This window comes from Temnothorax americanus, unplaced genomic scaffold (genome assembly GCF_048541705.1).
Source record: "Temnothorax americanus isolate GAGA-0224 unplaced genomic scaffold, ASM4854170v1 Scaffold18, whole genome shotgun sequence".
NCBI lineage: Eukaryota > Metazoa > Arthropoda > Insecta > Hymenoptera > Formicidae > Temnothorax > Temnothorax americanus.
This window is the reverse complement of record NW_027509318.1, coordinates 2,247,029-2,262,872: the sequence shown is the minus strand read 5'-3', so window position 1 is coordinate 2,262,872 and position 15,844 is coordinate 2,247,029. Positions and strand designations below refer to the sequence as shown.

At 40.6% G+C, this 15,844-nt stretch overlaps 2 protein-coding genes across 7 annotated transcripts in view; one reads left to right on the top strand and one right to left on the bottom strand.

Annotated features, from left to right (window-relative positions):
* Positions 1-141: 141 nt before the first annotated feature.
* Ttc26 (tetratricopeptide repeat domain 26) lies at positions 142-3,937 on the top strand. Of its 3 annotated transcripts, none has more exons than XM_077404002.1 (8): positions 142-326; positions 1,265-1,377; positions 1,486-2,012; positions 2,352-2,601; positions 2,666-2,875; positions 2,950-3,256; positions 3,340-3,580; positions 3,668-3,937. In XM_077404002.1, exons 2-8 carry the CDS (start codon positions 1,375-1,377, stop codon positions 3,777-3,779), a joined length of 1,650 nt encoding a protein of 549 aa, XP_077260128.1. In that variant the 5' UTR covers positions 142-326; positions 1,265-1,374; the 3' UTR covers positions 3,780-3,937. The 3 variants fall into 3 exon arrangements, with proteins under 3 accessions (XP_077260128.1, XP_077260129.1, XP_077260127.1); XM_077404001.1 differs by having other exon boundaries at positions 309-326; positions 1,023-1,377; XM_077404003.1 differs by lacking the exon at positions 1,265-1,377.
* Positions 3,938-3,976: 39 nt separating this feature from the next.
* Positions 3,977-15,844, bottom strand: part of LOC143896267 (prominin-like protein) — a 39,942-nt gene continuing 28,074 nt past the window's right edge. For 2 of the 4 annotated variants that reach the window (XM_077403995.1, XM_077403996.1), the window contains 10 exons: positions 14,199-14,494; positions 13,949-14,098; positions 13,643-13,858; positions 12,922-13,477; positions 12,665-12,823; positions 12,292-12,413; positions 11,349-11,399; positions 9,590-9,751; positions 7,930-8,043; positions 3,977-7,793 (listed from right to left, as the gene is read on the bottom strand). In XM_077403995.1, coding sequence (XP_077260121.1) covers positions 7,781-7,793; positions 7,930-8,043; positions 9,590-9,751; positions 11,349-11,399; positions 12,292-12,413; positions 12,665-12,823; positions 12,922-13,477; positions 13,643-13,858; positions 13,949-14,098; positions 14,199-14,494 — 1,839 coding nt within the window. In that variant the 3' untranslated portion in view covers positions 3,977-7,780. Of the gene's footprint in view, positions 7,794-7,929; positions 8,044-8,721; positions 8,780-9,589; positions 9,752-11,348; positions 11,400-12,291; positions 12,414-12,664; positions 12,824-12,921; positions 13,478-13,642; positions 13,859-13,948; positions 14,099-14,198; positions 14,495-15,844 lie in introns of all 4 variants that reach the window. The other 2 variants (XR_013256601.1, XM_077403997.1) reach the window with 2 other exon arrangements.

Below are 15,844 nucleotides of genomic sequence, written 5' to 3'. Positions count from 1 at the left end.
GTCCGTGCTATGTATACATCCATTTTTCGATATTGTCGGTCTTTGGTGGTTTGTGGTTTGTGTCGACACGATATTGTCGCCATTGTCAGTCTTTGGTGGTTTATGACAACACGAACCACCAAAGACCGACAATATCGAAAAGTGGATGTATACATAGCACGGACATGAACCAAATTCTCATCGACAGCATCGAAAAGTGGATGTGACTCGTAGTTCCAATTCCTGAAAGTGGATGTGTGGCGCTACTGTACGGCCTGCAAAAGCGTCCCAAGAAAATCGCCGTCATCTCTCATCCTTCTCTCTGGCTAAACGCAAGCTGAGATTAGGTTAGTGGTTAAATTAATTTTATTATAGGTTATGTTAAGGAGAGGAAACGAGCGACCGCTCACGATTGCTAGGCTAGCGGAGTTTCGGTTGAACGCAGCCAATCCGTCTCATATGGATGCTATTTTATTTTTTTAATGTTAAAAAATTTTAATTATTGTACGAAATATGTATTTGTCTATATTACATTTTTAATAGAAAATTAATCGCGCTTTTAAACTTTACTTTCAATTCTTCGAGACTTCGGTCTAGCACCAAATTGACCAATTGGTTATAAAGTCAAAAATTTGTTCAGATTTGAGTTTTTTTGGGATGCAAATCGATTTTGAATTGTTCCAATTAATATCGTTGCAATTAACTTCTGATCTATGTTATTTCTATTCTCTTATATCCATTTCTACTAATGTAGATTAACTTGATCTCAGTTTAACCTACACTTTTCATCTTTTTCTAATTCCAAAAATTAGAAAAAGATGAAAAAGTTCGTCATATATTTTTCTCAGAAATTTTCTAAGAATTTCATGTACTTTAGATTTTTTGAAAATCTTGAAAAAGATATGTAAAATTTCTCAGATACTTTCACAAATAATTGCATGGATATGGATTTTTGGAATCTTTTATAGTATCTATAGTATATCATATATATTTATATATGAAAGTTTCTGATAAATTGCGCAAATTTTTTCATATTTATTCAGATTTCCACAAATAAGATATGTTGGCAGGAAAAGTCTAAAATATTTTATTATCATTTTGTCTGATGAGTTTTTGTCCGAAAAACATTCTAATTTATATAATTAAAAAAATCCGAAAAATTCTAAGGAAGTCTAAAAACTTTTATAAAACTTCTGATTATATAATATGAAAAATGAGACATTTTTTCCATCGGGGACTTTAATCCTTTTACAACAATCTCGGTTACGTCGCACGATTCTCGAAGCGCTTGCTGTTTGTTGTGGTTTATTATTGCTTGCCAACGTCAACGTGTCAACGTGCCTGAAATAATCGATACAGCCGCGCGCCGCGCGCGTGCCGCAGAAGCAACAGAAAATGGTAAAAGATACCTCTTTCATTTCTTTTAATTCCATTGAATGTCATAAATATTATAAGAAAACGACAATTGAACAATGTTTTTTTTTTTTTTTAATCGTTTTGCGATAGATTTTGTCGAGGTCCAAGCCGGCCTCGTCGGAAGGCGTTCGAACGTCAGCGTCGCGCAAGCAGATACCAAAGTTGGAGGAGTTCCTGGAGAAACGGGACTACACCGGAGCCCTGACATTATTGGAATTCAACAGCGGCACCAGTAGCAGTCTGGAAACGGACCTGTGGATGGGATACTGCGCTTTCCACCTGGGTGATTACAAGCGTGCTGCGACAGTCTACGAAAACCTGAGGAAGAAGGATTATGTACCGCCGGACGTCCCGACGAATCTGGCCTGTTGCTACTTTTACCTGGGCATGTACCCCGAGTCGCAGAAAATCCTGGAGGACGCGGCGGACAGCAAGCTGCGAACCAGGCTGCTGTTTCACCTGGCCCACAAGATGGGCAATGAGTCGAAGCTGACGGAGTATCATCAGATGTTGCAGGATGTTATCGAGGATCAGCTCAGTTTAGCGTCCATTCATTACTTACAAGCTCACTATCAAGAGGCTATCGATGTCTATAAGAGAATTTTACTGGACAACAGGTTTGGAATATCTCCTTTGTATCGTTAACAAAAGATTTAGAAGGATATTTGAAGGATAAAGTTGTCTGTATCGTGATTTTTTACTGTCGTGTCCTTACCTCGCACCTTTTCACAATTATTTGCGCAAGTTCAAAGAAAAGCACCGAGAGATGCCACTCCAAAACGGACTCTGAGTTGTATTTCCTTATCCAGCTGCAGGAAAGTTGCAGGTACCTGTCCTTTTATTTCCTTCCTCAAAGTCATTCCTATCATCTTCAATTTATCTTCACACAAAAATCAAGATACTGGTCCAATACGAGGAATAGTTTGAAATTAAGTGGGTTTAAAAAATTTTTCCAGAGATTATCTAGCTTTAAATGTATACGTAGCTTTGTGCTATTACAAGCTAGATTACTATGACGTTGCTCAAGAAGTGCTTCAAGTTTACCTACAGAAATACCCGGATAGCGCGATCGCGATTAACTTGAAAGCGTGCAATCATTTCCGTTTGTACGACGGAAACGCTGCGCAGGTCGAGATGAAGCAGCTCATCGAGAAGATATCGAGTTCCTTCAGCTCCGGCCACGATCTTATACGGCATAACACAGTTGTACGTGTGAACTTCTTCCGATATGTTTTACTTCTCATATGCTTCTTATTCGCTCTTCACACAGGTCTTTAGAGGTGGTGAGAACGCTTTGCAAATTTTACCCAATTTGGTGGACGTCATACCGGAAGCCAGGCTTAACTTAGTAATATATTATTTGAAACAAGACGACGTCAAGGCAGCCTATGACCTGATCAAAGATCTGGAACCAGCAGTTCCGCAAGAGTATATTTTAAAGGGCATAGTTAACGCCGTTATAGGCCAAGAGACCAATTCTGTACGTCGTTGAGCCAATGCTGAATCATCTTTGCGTAATTGCGTTGTGAAAGCTTACCATGAAAATTTCTTTAGCGCGACGGTATAAAAACTGCACAGCAATACTTTCAACTGGTGGGCTCCTCAGCGTCGGAATGCGATACCATACCCGGTAGACAGTGCATGGCATCCTTCTTCTTCCTTTACCGACAATTCGAGCGAGTCAGACTATACCTGAATTCGATAAAGACATATTTCTCCAATCAGGATAACTTTAACTTTAACTACGCTCAAGCGCAAGCCGGAGCGGGCTACTTCAAGGAAGCGGAGGAAGCTTTTCTGATGATACGTAACGAAAAATACAAAAACGATTACATTTACATCAGTCTCCTTTCGTACTGTTGTAAGTAGTTACATATTTTGTTGTAACCTTGTGCCAAATAAATTATTTAGTAATTATTTAACAATTGCTCTTTCCGTTCTCAGATATAATGAATAAAAAGGCTGAACTGGCCTGGGAACTGTATTTGAAGATGGACACATCGGCAGAATCCTTCAATCTGCTTCAGCTGATTGCCAATACCTGTTACAAAGTAGGCGAATTCTGGTATGCCGCCAAAGCCTTCGATATGTTGGAACGTATGGATCCAAGCCCTGAACATTGGGAAGGAAAGCGCGGCGCGTGCTGTGGTACTTTTCAGTACATCGTCGCGGAAAAGCTACCAAAGTATGTTTTGCATATCGCACATTCGTGAGAGATATCACCGTATAATCAGAGAATTAATTTGTAAATTATCTTTTTCATCGCGTACAGAGAACTGCTGTCGGAAGTGATACAAACTCTGAAAAATACATCCAATTCTCAAGTGGAGCAGATAATACGTGTTATGCGCAAGTGGGGAAAGGATAACAGAGTAAACTGCTAATATTATCGAAGTTCGTGGACATCGTTATCAATTCCGTTCAGAAAAATACCTTTTATAAAATAGTAGCGTGTTATAACGAGGAGTTATGTTCCATCTCCACAGTAATGTACAATGAATTCTTGTACGTCTTGTTTAATAAAATTTGTTTAATAAAACAATTTGTAATATATGTATTAAAAATAACACCTCATTATCGATTTAATATAAAATAGATATATTTAAACTGTAGTACACTCATGTTTGTAATATAATATCAATAATATAATAGTAATAATAATTAATTTTAACAAACACAATCGGTGAATTATAAAAAACACCATAGTCAATGGCAATATTTCTCATACGCTTCCATCTTCAAACGACCTTTAAAACGCGAATTATTTCTGAAAAACTGCGAGTATCTTAACGCGCGAGTATCGATAACTTGCGTCTATACAGGTCACAGTTTATCACAAATATTCCTGATGGAATGGCTGCTATAGATTTAGCATAAAAAAAAGGAGATTGCAAAAGAAGGAAGAAAAGGGGGATACTAGTGTTTAGCATCCTGGAAAATTGAGCAGACAGGAGTAAATACTCTAAACATTTAAACATTCAATGTAACGATTCAATGTCATGACAGGCAATGAAAGCACAAATTCTTTTATCAATCCCTCGAATCGGATTGGGCAGACAAATCTATCAAGTCGTTCGATTATGGATGGGTACGCGTTAAGCTGAAAAGAAATCTGAACAAAGAATTGTTGAAAGACTGTAAATAAAGTGATTTATAAACAACATATGAGTTTTTAAGTCGAATAATTTGTGTCGATATATGTAGAATACAGTGTTTTGTACACCGAAGAATCTGTTTCTACGTCGTCTCTCCAATCCGACTCCGTCGATTTCAAACTTGTAACTCTTTCAGAAAAGGTAAGATAAAGGAAAACGTTTCTCTTCGATAGCGCTCTACATCGCGTTTACTCGACGCATTCGCGAACGTGGAGAAAGAGTGCCCGATAAGAGTCATCACTACATCGTCATTATTATATTATAAAAATAGCATCAAGGAATTTTTCAGTGTTTTCGTTTTTCTTTTTCGGCGGAATTTCAGGCGCGATACACTACAGATTTTTCTCTCTGGGATATCTCGTGCTCTGATTGACAGCACTCGTTCTCCGAAACGCGTTTTAATGCTCGTCTTCTTAATGCTCGAGACTATCGTGCGTAAGATCTTCAGCGAAATCCATACATTATTATTAGATTATTACATTCCATTAATTTAAACAACATCATTGTTCCTCCGAATCGCGTGACGCATACGTACATCGTGTCGATAGACTAAGACGTAGATTCAATAAGATTACGCTACTGGTATAAATACGGTAATGATACAGCGGGGGAACTTTTGCAAAATTTTATTTCGCTATAAATTGCGACAAATTCTCTCTCTCTCTCTCTCGCTCATCACATGTACACACGCACACAGGTATTCGCACTTCTTGCACGCGCGTTCTCAATAATATCCTAGAGATTTCGTGCTCCCATTCACATCACATCTCAATACGATACACGAAGGAAAGAAGTGACTGACTTTTTGGCAATTCCGATTGCCAGCACCCGATCAGGCTCGGCGCCTTCCCAGCACGGTCGGCGTATCTCATCGTGTAACAAGGCGTTAAAAGGAAACTCACTCGGTATGCGTGGAAACTTCAATAAAATTCGAAAGGACTTTATCACAAAGACGCGTTTTCCATCAGGCAGATTACAGAACGTGAGTTGCCTTTAATACCTCTCACAAATCTCTGCTCTCAAATCTCAAATCGCTGAGAATGCTGTACCGAGAATTAAAACTGACCTCGGCGAACTTTCGACGCTACACGCACTCGAGAAAGGATTTTACGTCACACAAGCGTCGCGTTTCATTCATTCGCACAATAAGTATAAGGATCAGGATCTAAACGAGAATTCAACCAAGTTGAATATCAATATCACCTTTCGCTCTGTACACGTGCGAGAGCAATTGCCAGAGCGTCTCGGTGTCGGTCCGTTCCTACTCATTACTCCGCAACATCCTTCATAATATCCCTTGTCTTCCAGTTACAGTAACAATTTCCCACATAGCAAATAAGTCTCCGTAGGATCATCTGATTTGATCCCATTTTGAGCCAAACTAAAAAAATCATCCGTAGGATTATTCAAGAATATCCCATATAACATTAGATGTTTAGAAACATTCAGTCGATATTGTTGGGATCGAATTTCGTAATTATACCCTAGGGGTATTCATTGTTGAATATCTTATAAACGGACATATAGGCATCCTCGGTACATCATGAGGTACATATCTCCTCAGGTTTTACGTAGATACCCTGGATATCTGAAAATCTCTCGAAATTGCTATGTGGGTTTGTGCAACGGTTATTATAATTCTTTTTTTTTTGGCAGTAATGTCGAATGCAAATTTACATTGAATGACGAGTCTTTTAAATAAGCAGATTGATTTCTCAGAATTCTTCTTTTTCTTCGGAAATGATACAAATGATTTATATGTTGAAATTGTTTCCCATAATTTTCTTGATCCTAAAAGTTTCCAGATTCAGCGGACGTTACGGATCTACGTGATACAATGTCATTAAGAATTAGCGATGTAAAAGATGTAATATCAATTAGATGAGCAAAAACCATGATTCGACTAATCCTTGGCTGATTCACCTACAACGATGATGCACCAAGTAGATCCTTAGATTCGTTATATAAAAGTTAAATAAACGTGCATGAAACATCTGCATTTGCGTGCCCGACGAATTACTGTACTCGAATGAGAGAGGGACAACGGATGCTGCAATAATACATAGATCGAAGAATCCGTACAGCGCGTAGATCCGATTAAGCGAATAATACAGGCGCGATCTACACGACGTAAGAATCGCCTCGGTTTATATCGATAGAAAGTTACACAGTAAGATAGAGTAATAAGAAAACGGCTACTTAAAAATCCATGTTCACAGAGTATTTATAATAGAGCGGTCGCACGCGCCGCTCGAAAATTCTCTTTCTTTCTCTTTTTCTCTCTCTTTTTCTCTCTCTCTCTCTCTCTCTCCTTCCGCCACGAGATAGAAAATCGGCACCCGGCGGAATACAAAAATTTAATATCATAATATCTTTCCCTCCTCAACCATAAAGACGAGCGAGATCCGAAGTGATGAACCACGCGACACTCGTGGCACAACAACGACGCGTGCCTTCGAGTGCAAGTCGCACGTGAGTGTTGTTTGGCATTTTCATATGGCGTTGCTTGGTGGCCCAAAGTGCTGGATCGGCAGTCCGGTATCGAGGTAGAGAAGGCCTCCTCACACGGAAAGCGATTGGCGCTGGATTGGCAGTATTAATAATTTGTGCTAAATAACTCGATCGCGGTAGAAATACGTAGGTTCTTCTTCGCGCACAGTCTTTACGTATCGTTTAAATGAAAGGGAATTCTTTTCATTTTCTGATGATCTTCTCTTTTGACTCCATCTCGTGCTCGATCGACCTTTTGTTCTATATGGTTCTATACGGTTACTCTGACTTACGTAAAACGTATGTGTATCTTGATACTCCGGGCATTATCTTTACGTTGAAAGGGAGAAACGGCGAGACCTCGCATTCCCCAGAGTCTGCATTTTAATCGAGAATGGTGCTCCTTCCGCGGTACGGAAGCGCATGAGTATTAATTCTTAAGCGACGCTTAAACGGAAAGAGGAATTTGCGTTGCATTTACGTCGGTTACCCGTTACTTGCGCCTCACAGAAGGAGGAAACATTGCGGAAAGGATCATTGGCCTATTTCAGTCTGTAAAACTTGGTCTCGGTGTTAGCACAATCCGTGGCACGCTCGGGAATAAAAACGAAATATTATACGTAGTCCCTCTTACATCCGGATTTCTCTCTCTTCTTGAGCGTTCGCTTGTAACTGCGCGTGAGGCTGTGCGTCGCCACACTGTTCAGCGCTGCTTTTGTGCATGCCACGGCACTTGTTTCCTAATTTCTATCCCTGAAACAGACGGAGACCGTTCCTTTCTCTTGCAATTCGTGACAATGAAGAGCGAGACAGCCACTTGTCCGAAAGTATCCAAATTTCGGCTTTCGAGCAAGTATTGCCGACATGCAGAGGAAAAGTAAATACTTACCCCGGCCCAGGATAGTAATAGGGCGGTGGTCGTTCGTATTCAGTGCTTAAAGGAGGCGGAGCCCCGGCAGCTGGTTGATACCTTGGCGGACCACCGTTGGGGAAGTCCCAATTTCTGTAAGAACAGCACACAGCGATATCAGTGATTAACATCCGGTGGCATAACGCTCAAGTTCAGTCGTGTGTTTATGTAGCATTTTGCATTTCCTAGCGTTTTACTGATCCCGTTTAGCCCTTTCCGCCACCCACCAGCGTCGGCACAAAAGGGCTTATTCTGGTTTGGACAGGGAAAGGGCTTAACGCTGATCGCGTCCTTGCCACAGTAAAATGCCTTAGCGAACTAATATACGATACAGCAGCCGCTTAAGCGAAATGAAAGTAATATATCGTAATCCGACTGAAATGTCCCGATTACAGTTGCAAAGTATATTCCCGTCGAGACAGACATGCTTCCCCGCGGCAAGTTGCAAGGTACCTTCAAGCGAAATCAACATCACGGAAGAGACGTTACTTGAGGCGGGAGTTCATCTAATGACGGCTCTTATATTGAAAATACTAAATTCCAGTCAAGAGAACGCCTCCACGAGAGTGGGGAGGAAACTGAACGATCATTCGGACCCTGTCGCAGACCGTTTTCTTGCGAAAAGCCTGGCTCTCTTGCAAAAGCTATTCTCGTGACATGACCAGTTGAAAAAAGAGAAATCAGGAAAAGAAAGAGAAAAAGAAATAGATCGAACGAGCACGAACGCAGAAGAAGAAACATTTGTGTAAAACAATAGTCTTTGCGACTTACGTGCAGAGGCGTATCGAGAGACGCGAGAGGCCGAGCCCCCCGCAGGGTTCCCACTCACCTGGAAAGAACCGGGAGAAAAATCGTGACCATCGGGGTTGCATGAGATGCGTCAACATAGTGCTAATACAAGTCTAAGATCGCGTGAAGCCGCGCGGAGGGGATCGGAACGGCCGACGTCGCCGTTCCGTGATCTCAGAGGGGTCCGGAGAGTCTTGCACTACCCCGCTCGTGAGATCCGCTCTTCTGAAACCCGCGGCGGAACGACGTCGGCCGTCCCCGAGGATTTAGGCCTACGGAAATAACATGAGATCACTCGGCGAGTGGGAACCCTGCTCGGGCGAGAGAAAGAGAGAGAAAGAGAGAGAGAGAGAGAGAGAGAATCACGAAAGGAGATCATACTGACCGCCAGATACAAGTGTCGGTTATATACTCAAATAAGGTGAAAGCGTTTACGTATCACAGGAAGCTGGCTTTACGCTTGTCGGTGCCGTTAGGGACTTACTGCGACTCTAGTGATAGGCTAAAGACTTTACTGTGAGGTTCTGTTTTTGTAGGGGCGGTATGTTCATGGTTTCGCCACGATAAAGTAAAACTGTAAAGAGATAAGACGTGACCGATGAAACGGCGAGAGACAATGAGAGAAAGAGAGGAAGGAAGAGAGGAAGAAAGAGATAGGAACGAAAGAACGTAACGTCGACACGATGTCACGTTAAAACGCGATACAACGCGTTGATAACGTATCATTCAACTCAGCGCTACGTCCCATATCGAGATGCGTGCGATGTGATGCGGTGACTGCGAGGAGGGAAAACTCCTGGGGTAGTGGTCGGTAATGATCGTTGCCCCGTGGACGAGCGGCTCCACTTACTTGGGCGCCAGGTCGGAGTATCTCGATTCGTGGTGCGACGTGCTCTGGTGGGCGTCGGGGATCCTCTCGCGCTCGCCGTATCCTACCGCCGGCCCGTCGTAGCTCTCGACGTACGCCGCGGGGTGATGCCTGCCGTGGGAGACGTGCTTCTTGTCGTGGACGCTGCAATCAAGACGTTTCCTTGAGACCAGCCCTAATATGAAAATAAGCTCGTCATGCGAGTTAGAGACGACGGGGTGCGTGGCGTACGCTAATAAGCCGCGCGGTGTATCTGTTAGGAACCTCCGGTTCAGCGTTTCCCAAACCTTCTTTGATTCTTTAGTCGGAACAATCCTTCTCTCTCTCCTGAAATTGGACTCAAAGATTTGCGCGATCTGTGTTCGCGTTCCTTCATTCACTCGAGCAATGCCCTTTGGAAAACGCTTCTCCGGGTAGCGTATTAACAGCGGAACTGCGCGCGAGCTCGCAGAATGATAAATTGCGCCTCGACACTCTCAGCAGATTGCAGTGTCATCGTAGGTTGTCGTTTTGGATGACGTGGATCGGCACGATGGAATTAAGTTGACGCGGGGTTGAATGAGACGGCACGAGACATATATTGGATCGGATTTTAGATCGGGGACCTATATATGCGCTGACTCACTTCGATTCGCTTCGATTTACTCTGTTAATTGAAGATTTGATGGGAAGACTCATACTCTCCATGTAACTAATCACTATGCGAGCTCGGTATACAGTTTCTACGGTCGAAGAAACACTTCCCAGTCGATTTTAGCCGATGCTGTACGCTTAATCTAAAAGCCGTAATCTATCCGCACACGTATGTTCCTCCTAGCAAAGCGCCTAAGCAGAAAATATCAATGCTACGTTAGCGATAAGAGTGTGGTGGAATAAGCAGAAAATAAATCTCAGAATGTTTAACGAAATTCGACACGCAACGTATCGTACACATCGGGCAGAGAAAGAGTTAGGATTTTCGTAAGGGAATGCGTGTTACATGCAGTCGTGTAAAAATTAAGATATTAGCAAAAGACATTCGACATACACTGGAGTAACATAGATTCCTCATTGTTTACCATGTATGTTCTTCTTTCTTCAAATAAGAAGCGCGACGTACATACACGGATGACATTGCAAAAACTTCATGTCATTCGAATACTTTTACTTTCTTTACTCAACTGTGTAAATGTTTATATACCTTGTCTATTCAAACAGTTACTCGATTATATTTAACATATTTATGCCTTCGTATTTCTCTATTAGGAAAAGATATATAATCACGCTGTTGTGTTGGTGTTTTGAGATGAAAAGGAACAATGTTAAAAATAGGCCATTCTTGAAAACAGGCATCTCATTTTAATTCAAATAAAGATTTAATTGTATTATTTATAACAAAGAAAATGCAACAACAAAGTATCCATTTATGTATGTCACTCAAGTGTATTTGTGTAAAAACAATTAACAAATATCAAAAGTATTATCTGAGTGCTATTGTGGTGGTTCATTTTCTTTGTTCTCCGACGATTATAAGAGGAAAAGAAGAAATGAAGAAAAGAAATATATTTCAAATATTCTTAATTATCAGAAAATGAACCACTGTACGGCTAGTAGAGTGAAAAACGGGATACAGGAAACATTGTGTCGCTTCGAACAACTTATATCGCATAGAGAGTTCCGATGACAAGTTTTATATACATGCATATATCTCCGGATATGTGAGACATGCGAGCGCACTTTGGCTTTGTCGTGGTATACTTACTGAGCGAGGGGTATGTTATCCCTGTCTGCGTACGCGTCATACAAATATTCACTGTAACGGAGCGTGTTAGCGGTTAGATTCCAACAACCATTCCACACATTAGACAGCAACTTTAAACATAATCTAAGCTACCGCGATGGACAGCGACCGACCGATCTAAATAAAAACGAATTTTCCACAATCTCTCGCTGTGACCCGCAGCTAGAGAATGTAATTGGGGCATTTTTTTAAACACCGAAATAGTGCAAGTAACTTAATTGAAACAGTATTGATTACTTTTCGTAGTACAAAATCATCCTCATTGACTGCAAATAAGTATTGTTAATTAATCCATTGTGTAAGAAAATTCAAACTAAACACAGGGCATATCTTAGGCAATTATCTCTGCTTTGAGACAGACAATAAATTTCTGAGATCGAGGGAACAATTTCGAACCTGGAAATCCTTTCAGAATTTCCGAGCTCGAAGGAACTTTTTGTAAATGAAAGAGACCGAGGACATGCCGATATCAAGAATGTTACAAAGCGCGAATAAGTACATGCCATGGATATATGGAAGCTCGAGAGTAACTACGAGACGGAAATAAAAGAATTAACAGTTTTTCTACATAAGTGGTGCTCAGGGATTCGTTGTACGTTGAGGCTCGCAGAGAAAAGAAAGGGAAAAAAGCCTTATCGCCTCCGAAGTTTAACGTATAATGCGTCTCATCATCTCTTATATTTTATTTCTTTCGGGTTCGTAATCGACACCTGGGACGTTAATCAACGGTACGGTGAAATACTCGTGTTTAAATGCACGATCTCGATTGACAATGGATCTACTAAAGACACATTAGTATCTCAAATATCGTCATGCACCATAGATTGGATGAGGAGTCAAAAATAATTAGAGAGTCGCAGTCGTGAATTGTTATATCAGCTACAGGAAAAGAGTGAAAACTTACGCTTCGACAAGAGGCCCCGGATATGGATCCGACTTTTGGTACAGAGCGCTCAGCTTCACACAGAGAACTATCGTTGGTATGAATAGGACCAAGCACCAACCGACGCTCGCCCAGAAGCCGTTCTATATATAAATGCAAATAGAATCATAAATATTAATTCCGAGCAACGTCTGCTTAATTTTGCAACGCGTTGCTTCCACAATACTTTAGTTATCGCCCGGCGCGACAAATTTACGTGTCAACTATGAGACTTCTAAAAATTGAAAAATTTAATGGAATTTATAGAAAGACCATAATAAACGCGTTAGTGCACAGTCTGATAGATACGCGTGAATTTACGAATGCGTACAGCATAAGTGAATACAATACTCACGAATGGATCCAAGATCCTGTTGCATCCTGCTACGAGCGTTGCATTATAAGCATTCGACACGGGAGCACATCTTCCAATCTTGAACATTGCAGATTCAATGACGTGCTCGAGGAAATTGTCCACTTGATGCAGGAATGCATTGCCAAATTTAGTAGCGAGCTATCAACGATAACATTATATTTTAAGTTAACATAAATAACATTAATGCAACACATATTAAATATTGCAAAAATATTTTTAAAAGAAATGAGACGTACGTATTGAACGTATTCCGGCCCGTCCTTATTTAGGAACTGCTGCGCCTTGGTAACTTCATCCACTAAATCGTGAATGGCGTCCGCCATCGAGCTATGATTGAACTTAATGTTCTCCTGAAGCGCCAGCGCGTTTGCGCTCAATTGCTCGCTGAGCATGGCCATGGGCATGACCAAGTCTCTGTGATAATGTTCCAAGTCATGCGCATTCTTCTCCAAACTGAGCCTGATTTCCTCTTGTCCCTCCGGCAATTTAGCGGAAACCTCCCGCAACTGTTTGGCAAGATGTTCCAAGTTAATATTCGTGATGTTCTCGGCGAGCAGCTCGGCGTACTGATAGAACTTGATGTCGCTGAGACCGCTCTGCGCTAGATCATTCAACTTGGATCTCGCGCTGTCCTTCAGGATCACCACACCGGGAGAGAGGCTGATCTTGCGGCGCAGCTGTTGGATGGTGTCATTGATGTCGTAACGCCCACTGTAATCGCGCAGCGTCTCAACGTCAAACACATTTTTCAGATTCAACACGTTGTAAAGCGTCTCGTTGTGATGGCATTTGCTGTAACAGAAAGAAATCGAGAGTCACATATCGATAAACTTGTTTTTTTTCCCTTTCTTATTCAATGCATGCGGGACAGTTCTATTCTCTTAAAATTATTTTACGTGGAACTTATTACGTAACTGATAATAAAGCCTAATTTTTCACACGTATGTGTGTACTTACGTTACAATGTAGCTCATGTTAATGTGCGCATTAGGATTTTTCGGATAGAGCAATCTCTTGATCTGCACGAGGTCGTCGACCAGCTCGAACATCCTGTTGTCCTTCGGATTCTTTAAAGGCTCGCAAATACCACGTTGAGCCATAACGCCGGTTATCATGTGAACAACGGTTATAACCATCAGAACGCTCGTTAAAAGAAAGATAATCCACACAGCCCTGCAATTTAAAATATTTCGTAACATTGTGGTTACAAAAAAAAATAGAGCAATAGCAATCGAATTTACTCCGATAACTTGTGCAACCTACATCATAAGAAACCTTGCACCTGATCCCTTATTACAGCAATCATCTCCGTATCCGTCCGGACGTTTTCCGCAAATACCGCAGAGAAGACCACACGTCAAACACATTAATACAGTCAGAAGAATACCGGATATACCAAGACCAAGATAGTATCTAAAACGAACCAATTGTATTTGAGGATCATTATAAATTCTATACGTCTGCTATAAATTCTATGCCACACAATGCACATCAATCTCAAGTAAATTCGAACCTGTAGGGCGAATACTGATTTATATTGTTCTGGGCAACTTCTAAATGCCGCATATAAACTTTATCTATGTCGACATTTATCCTGTCGATGAGGGCAGTCATATTATTGGCGATGTTCGCCAGGAAGTTACAGGCTCGTCGGATACTCGCGCTGACCACCGGGATCGTCTGATTAACGGCGTGCTGTATATCCTTCTGAATCTTCAGAAACGAATCCCTGCCCTGGCTCACTTCCGACACTATATTACTCTCCATGAGCACGGTGATGTTATGTAACGCGAATGTAACGTCCGGCAGCTGAAAAGTACCACGGCATGCTTTCAATTGGTATTAATGAAATGTGCGGCAATAAGATTCACCACACATAGAACAGATTGAAAGTCCTCTTGTTGGATCTGAACATTTCGTGCTAAATGCGATCTACAAAGCTACAAGACAAGCCGGAAGACTTTAAAATTCTCGGAATTTCACAGAATCTAATTCTGCGGGGCACGCGAATGCACGGGGGATATAAATGAAAGGGATACGTTGCATGTATACTTTAACGTTTTGAAATATGAATAATGTTAAAAAAAAATTTGACCGCAATCCGAGGATATATCTTAGTGTAAATAAGTAAAAGATAAAAAGACTACATGAACATATTTTCATACTGCTAGACTCTTGTACTTTACAATCGTCCTTCTTTCATGTATACACGATGTCCCACTTCTCGCGCATTATCTTTTGACGTCACATTACTCGTGTAATTTTTTCATAACAAAAATACATTATGGAAGATCCTCATTTATCACAGCTTTTCAATATTTAGCATTAAATATCTTTACGGTTAAACTCTTGGTTGGAATTATATCATGGTGAATCCATCTGAGAGCAACTGAGAAACGTAGTTTTGTAATTTATTCGGCTCCCGGAAATCTAGGACGCAAAAAGATTTTCTTTTTTAATCGCTCGTAACTCAAAAGTGACCGATGACTCAATATTTTCGCTAAGGAAAAATTTATCATATTGACCAAGGAAATTCTGTCGTTAGAAAATAATGTGCGCAAAGAGTAGGACACTGCATATAAAATACATTCTGTCTAATCATTGTTTTATGTAACAACATAAAATTATTTAAGAGTTTTCACGCTTATATACTCGACACAGAAGTGCAAGTAATAAATAATGTGCTCTCAGAAAGAAATTTAACGTACTTATTAAGAAATCTAACGTACACATTCAGCAAATATCTCTACTCGTGCAAATTACTTTGCAAAATTAATCGAATAACGCAAATAAATATATTCACATATAAAACGATATAGATATGAGTAAGGAAACATGCTACTGCTTACAACTTACTAGAAGCTATTTGTGGCAAGCATGGAATCAAATAAATTTATGCAGTATTTCTCCCTCGTACACTAATGATCACGCGATATATCAATAACTACTATTCCGTAACTAATACTCGATATTAATGACGATATTTTGCAATAAATTACAGTAAGCAATAATTGCACTGGTCTACAAAATATATCTATATGTTAAAATGTATCCGAATTTATGAATTATACTCGCACCGATGTGCCATGCATTATATTTTAACTCTTTAGTAATTTAATTAGTCCAAATATTTAATACTATCAATATAAAAGTGTTGTG

Coding starts and splice junctions, on each gene's coding strand:
- Ttc26 (XM_077404002.1), top strand. Junction 2,013..2,351: donor AGAATTTTACTGGACAACAG/GTTTGGAATATC, acceptor AAATTTTTCCAG/AGATTATCTAGCTTTAAATG. Junction 2,876..2,949: donor TAGGCCAAGAGACCAATTCT/GTACGTCGTTGA, acceptor AAATTTCTTTAG/CGCGACGGTATAAAAACTGC.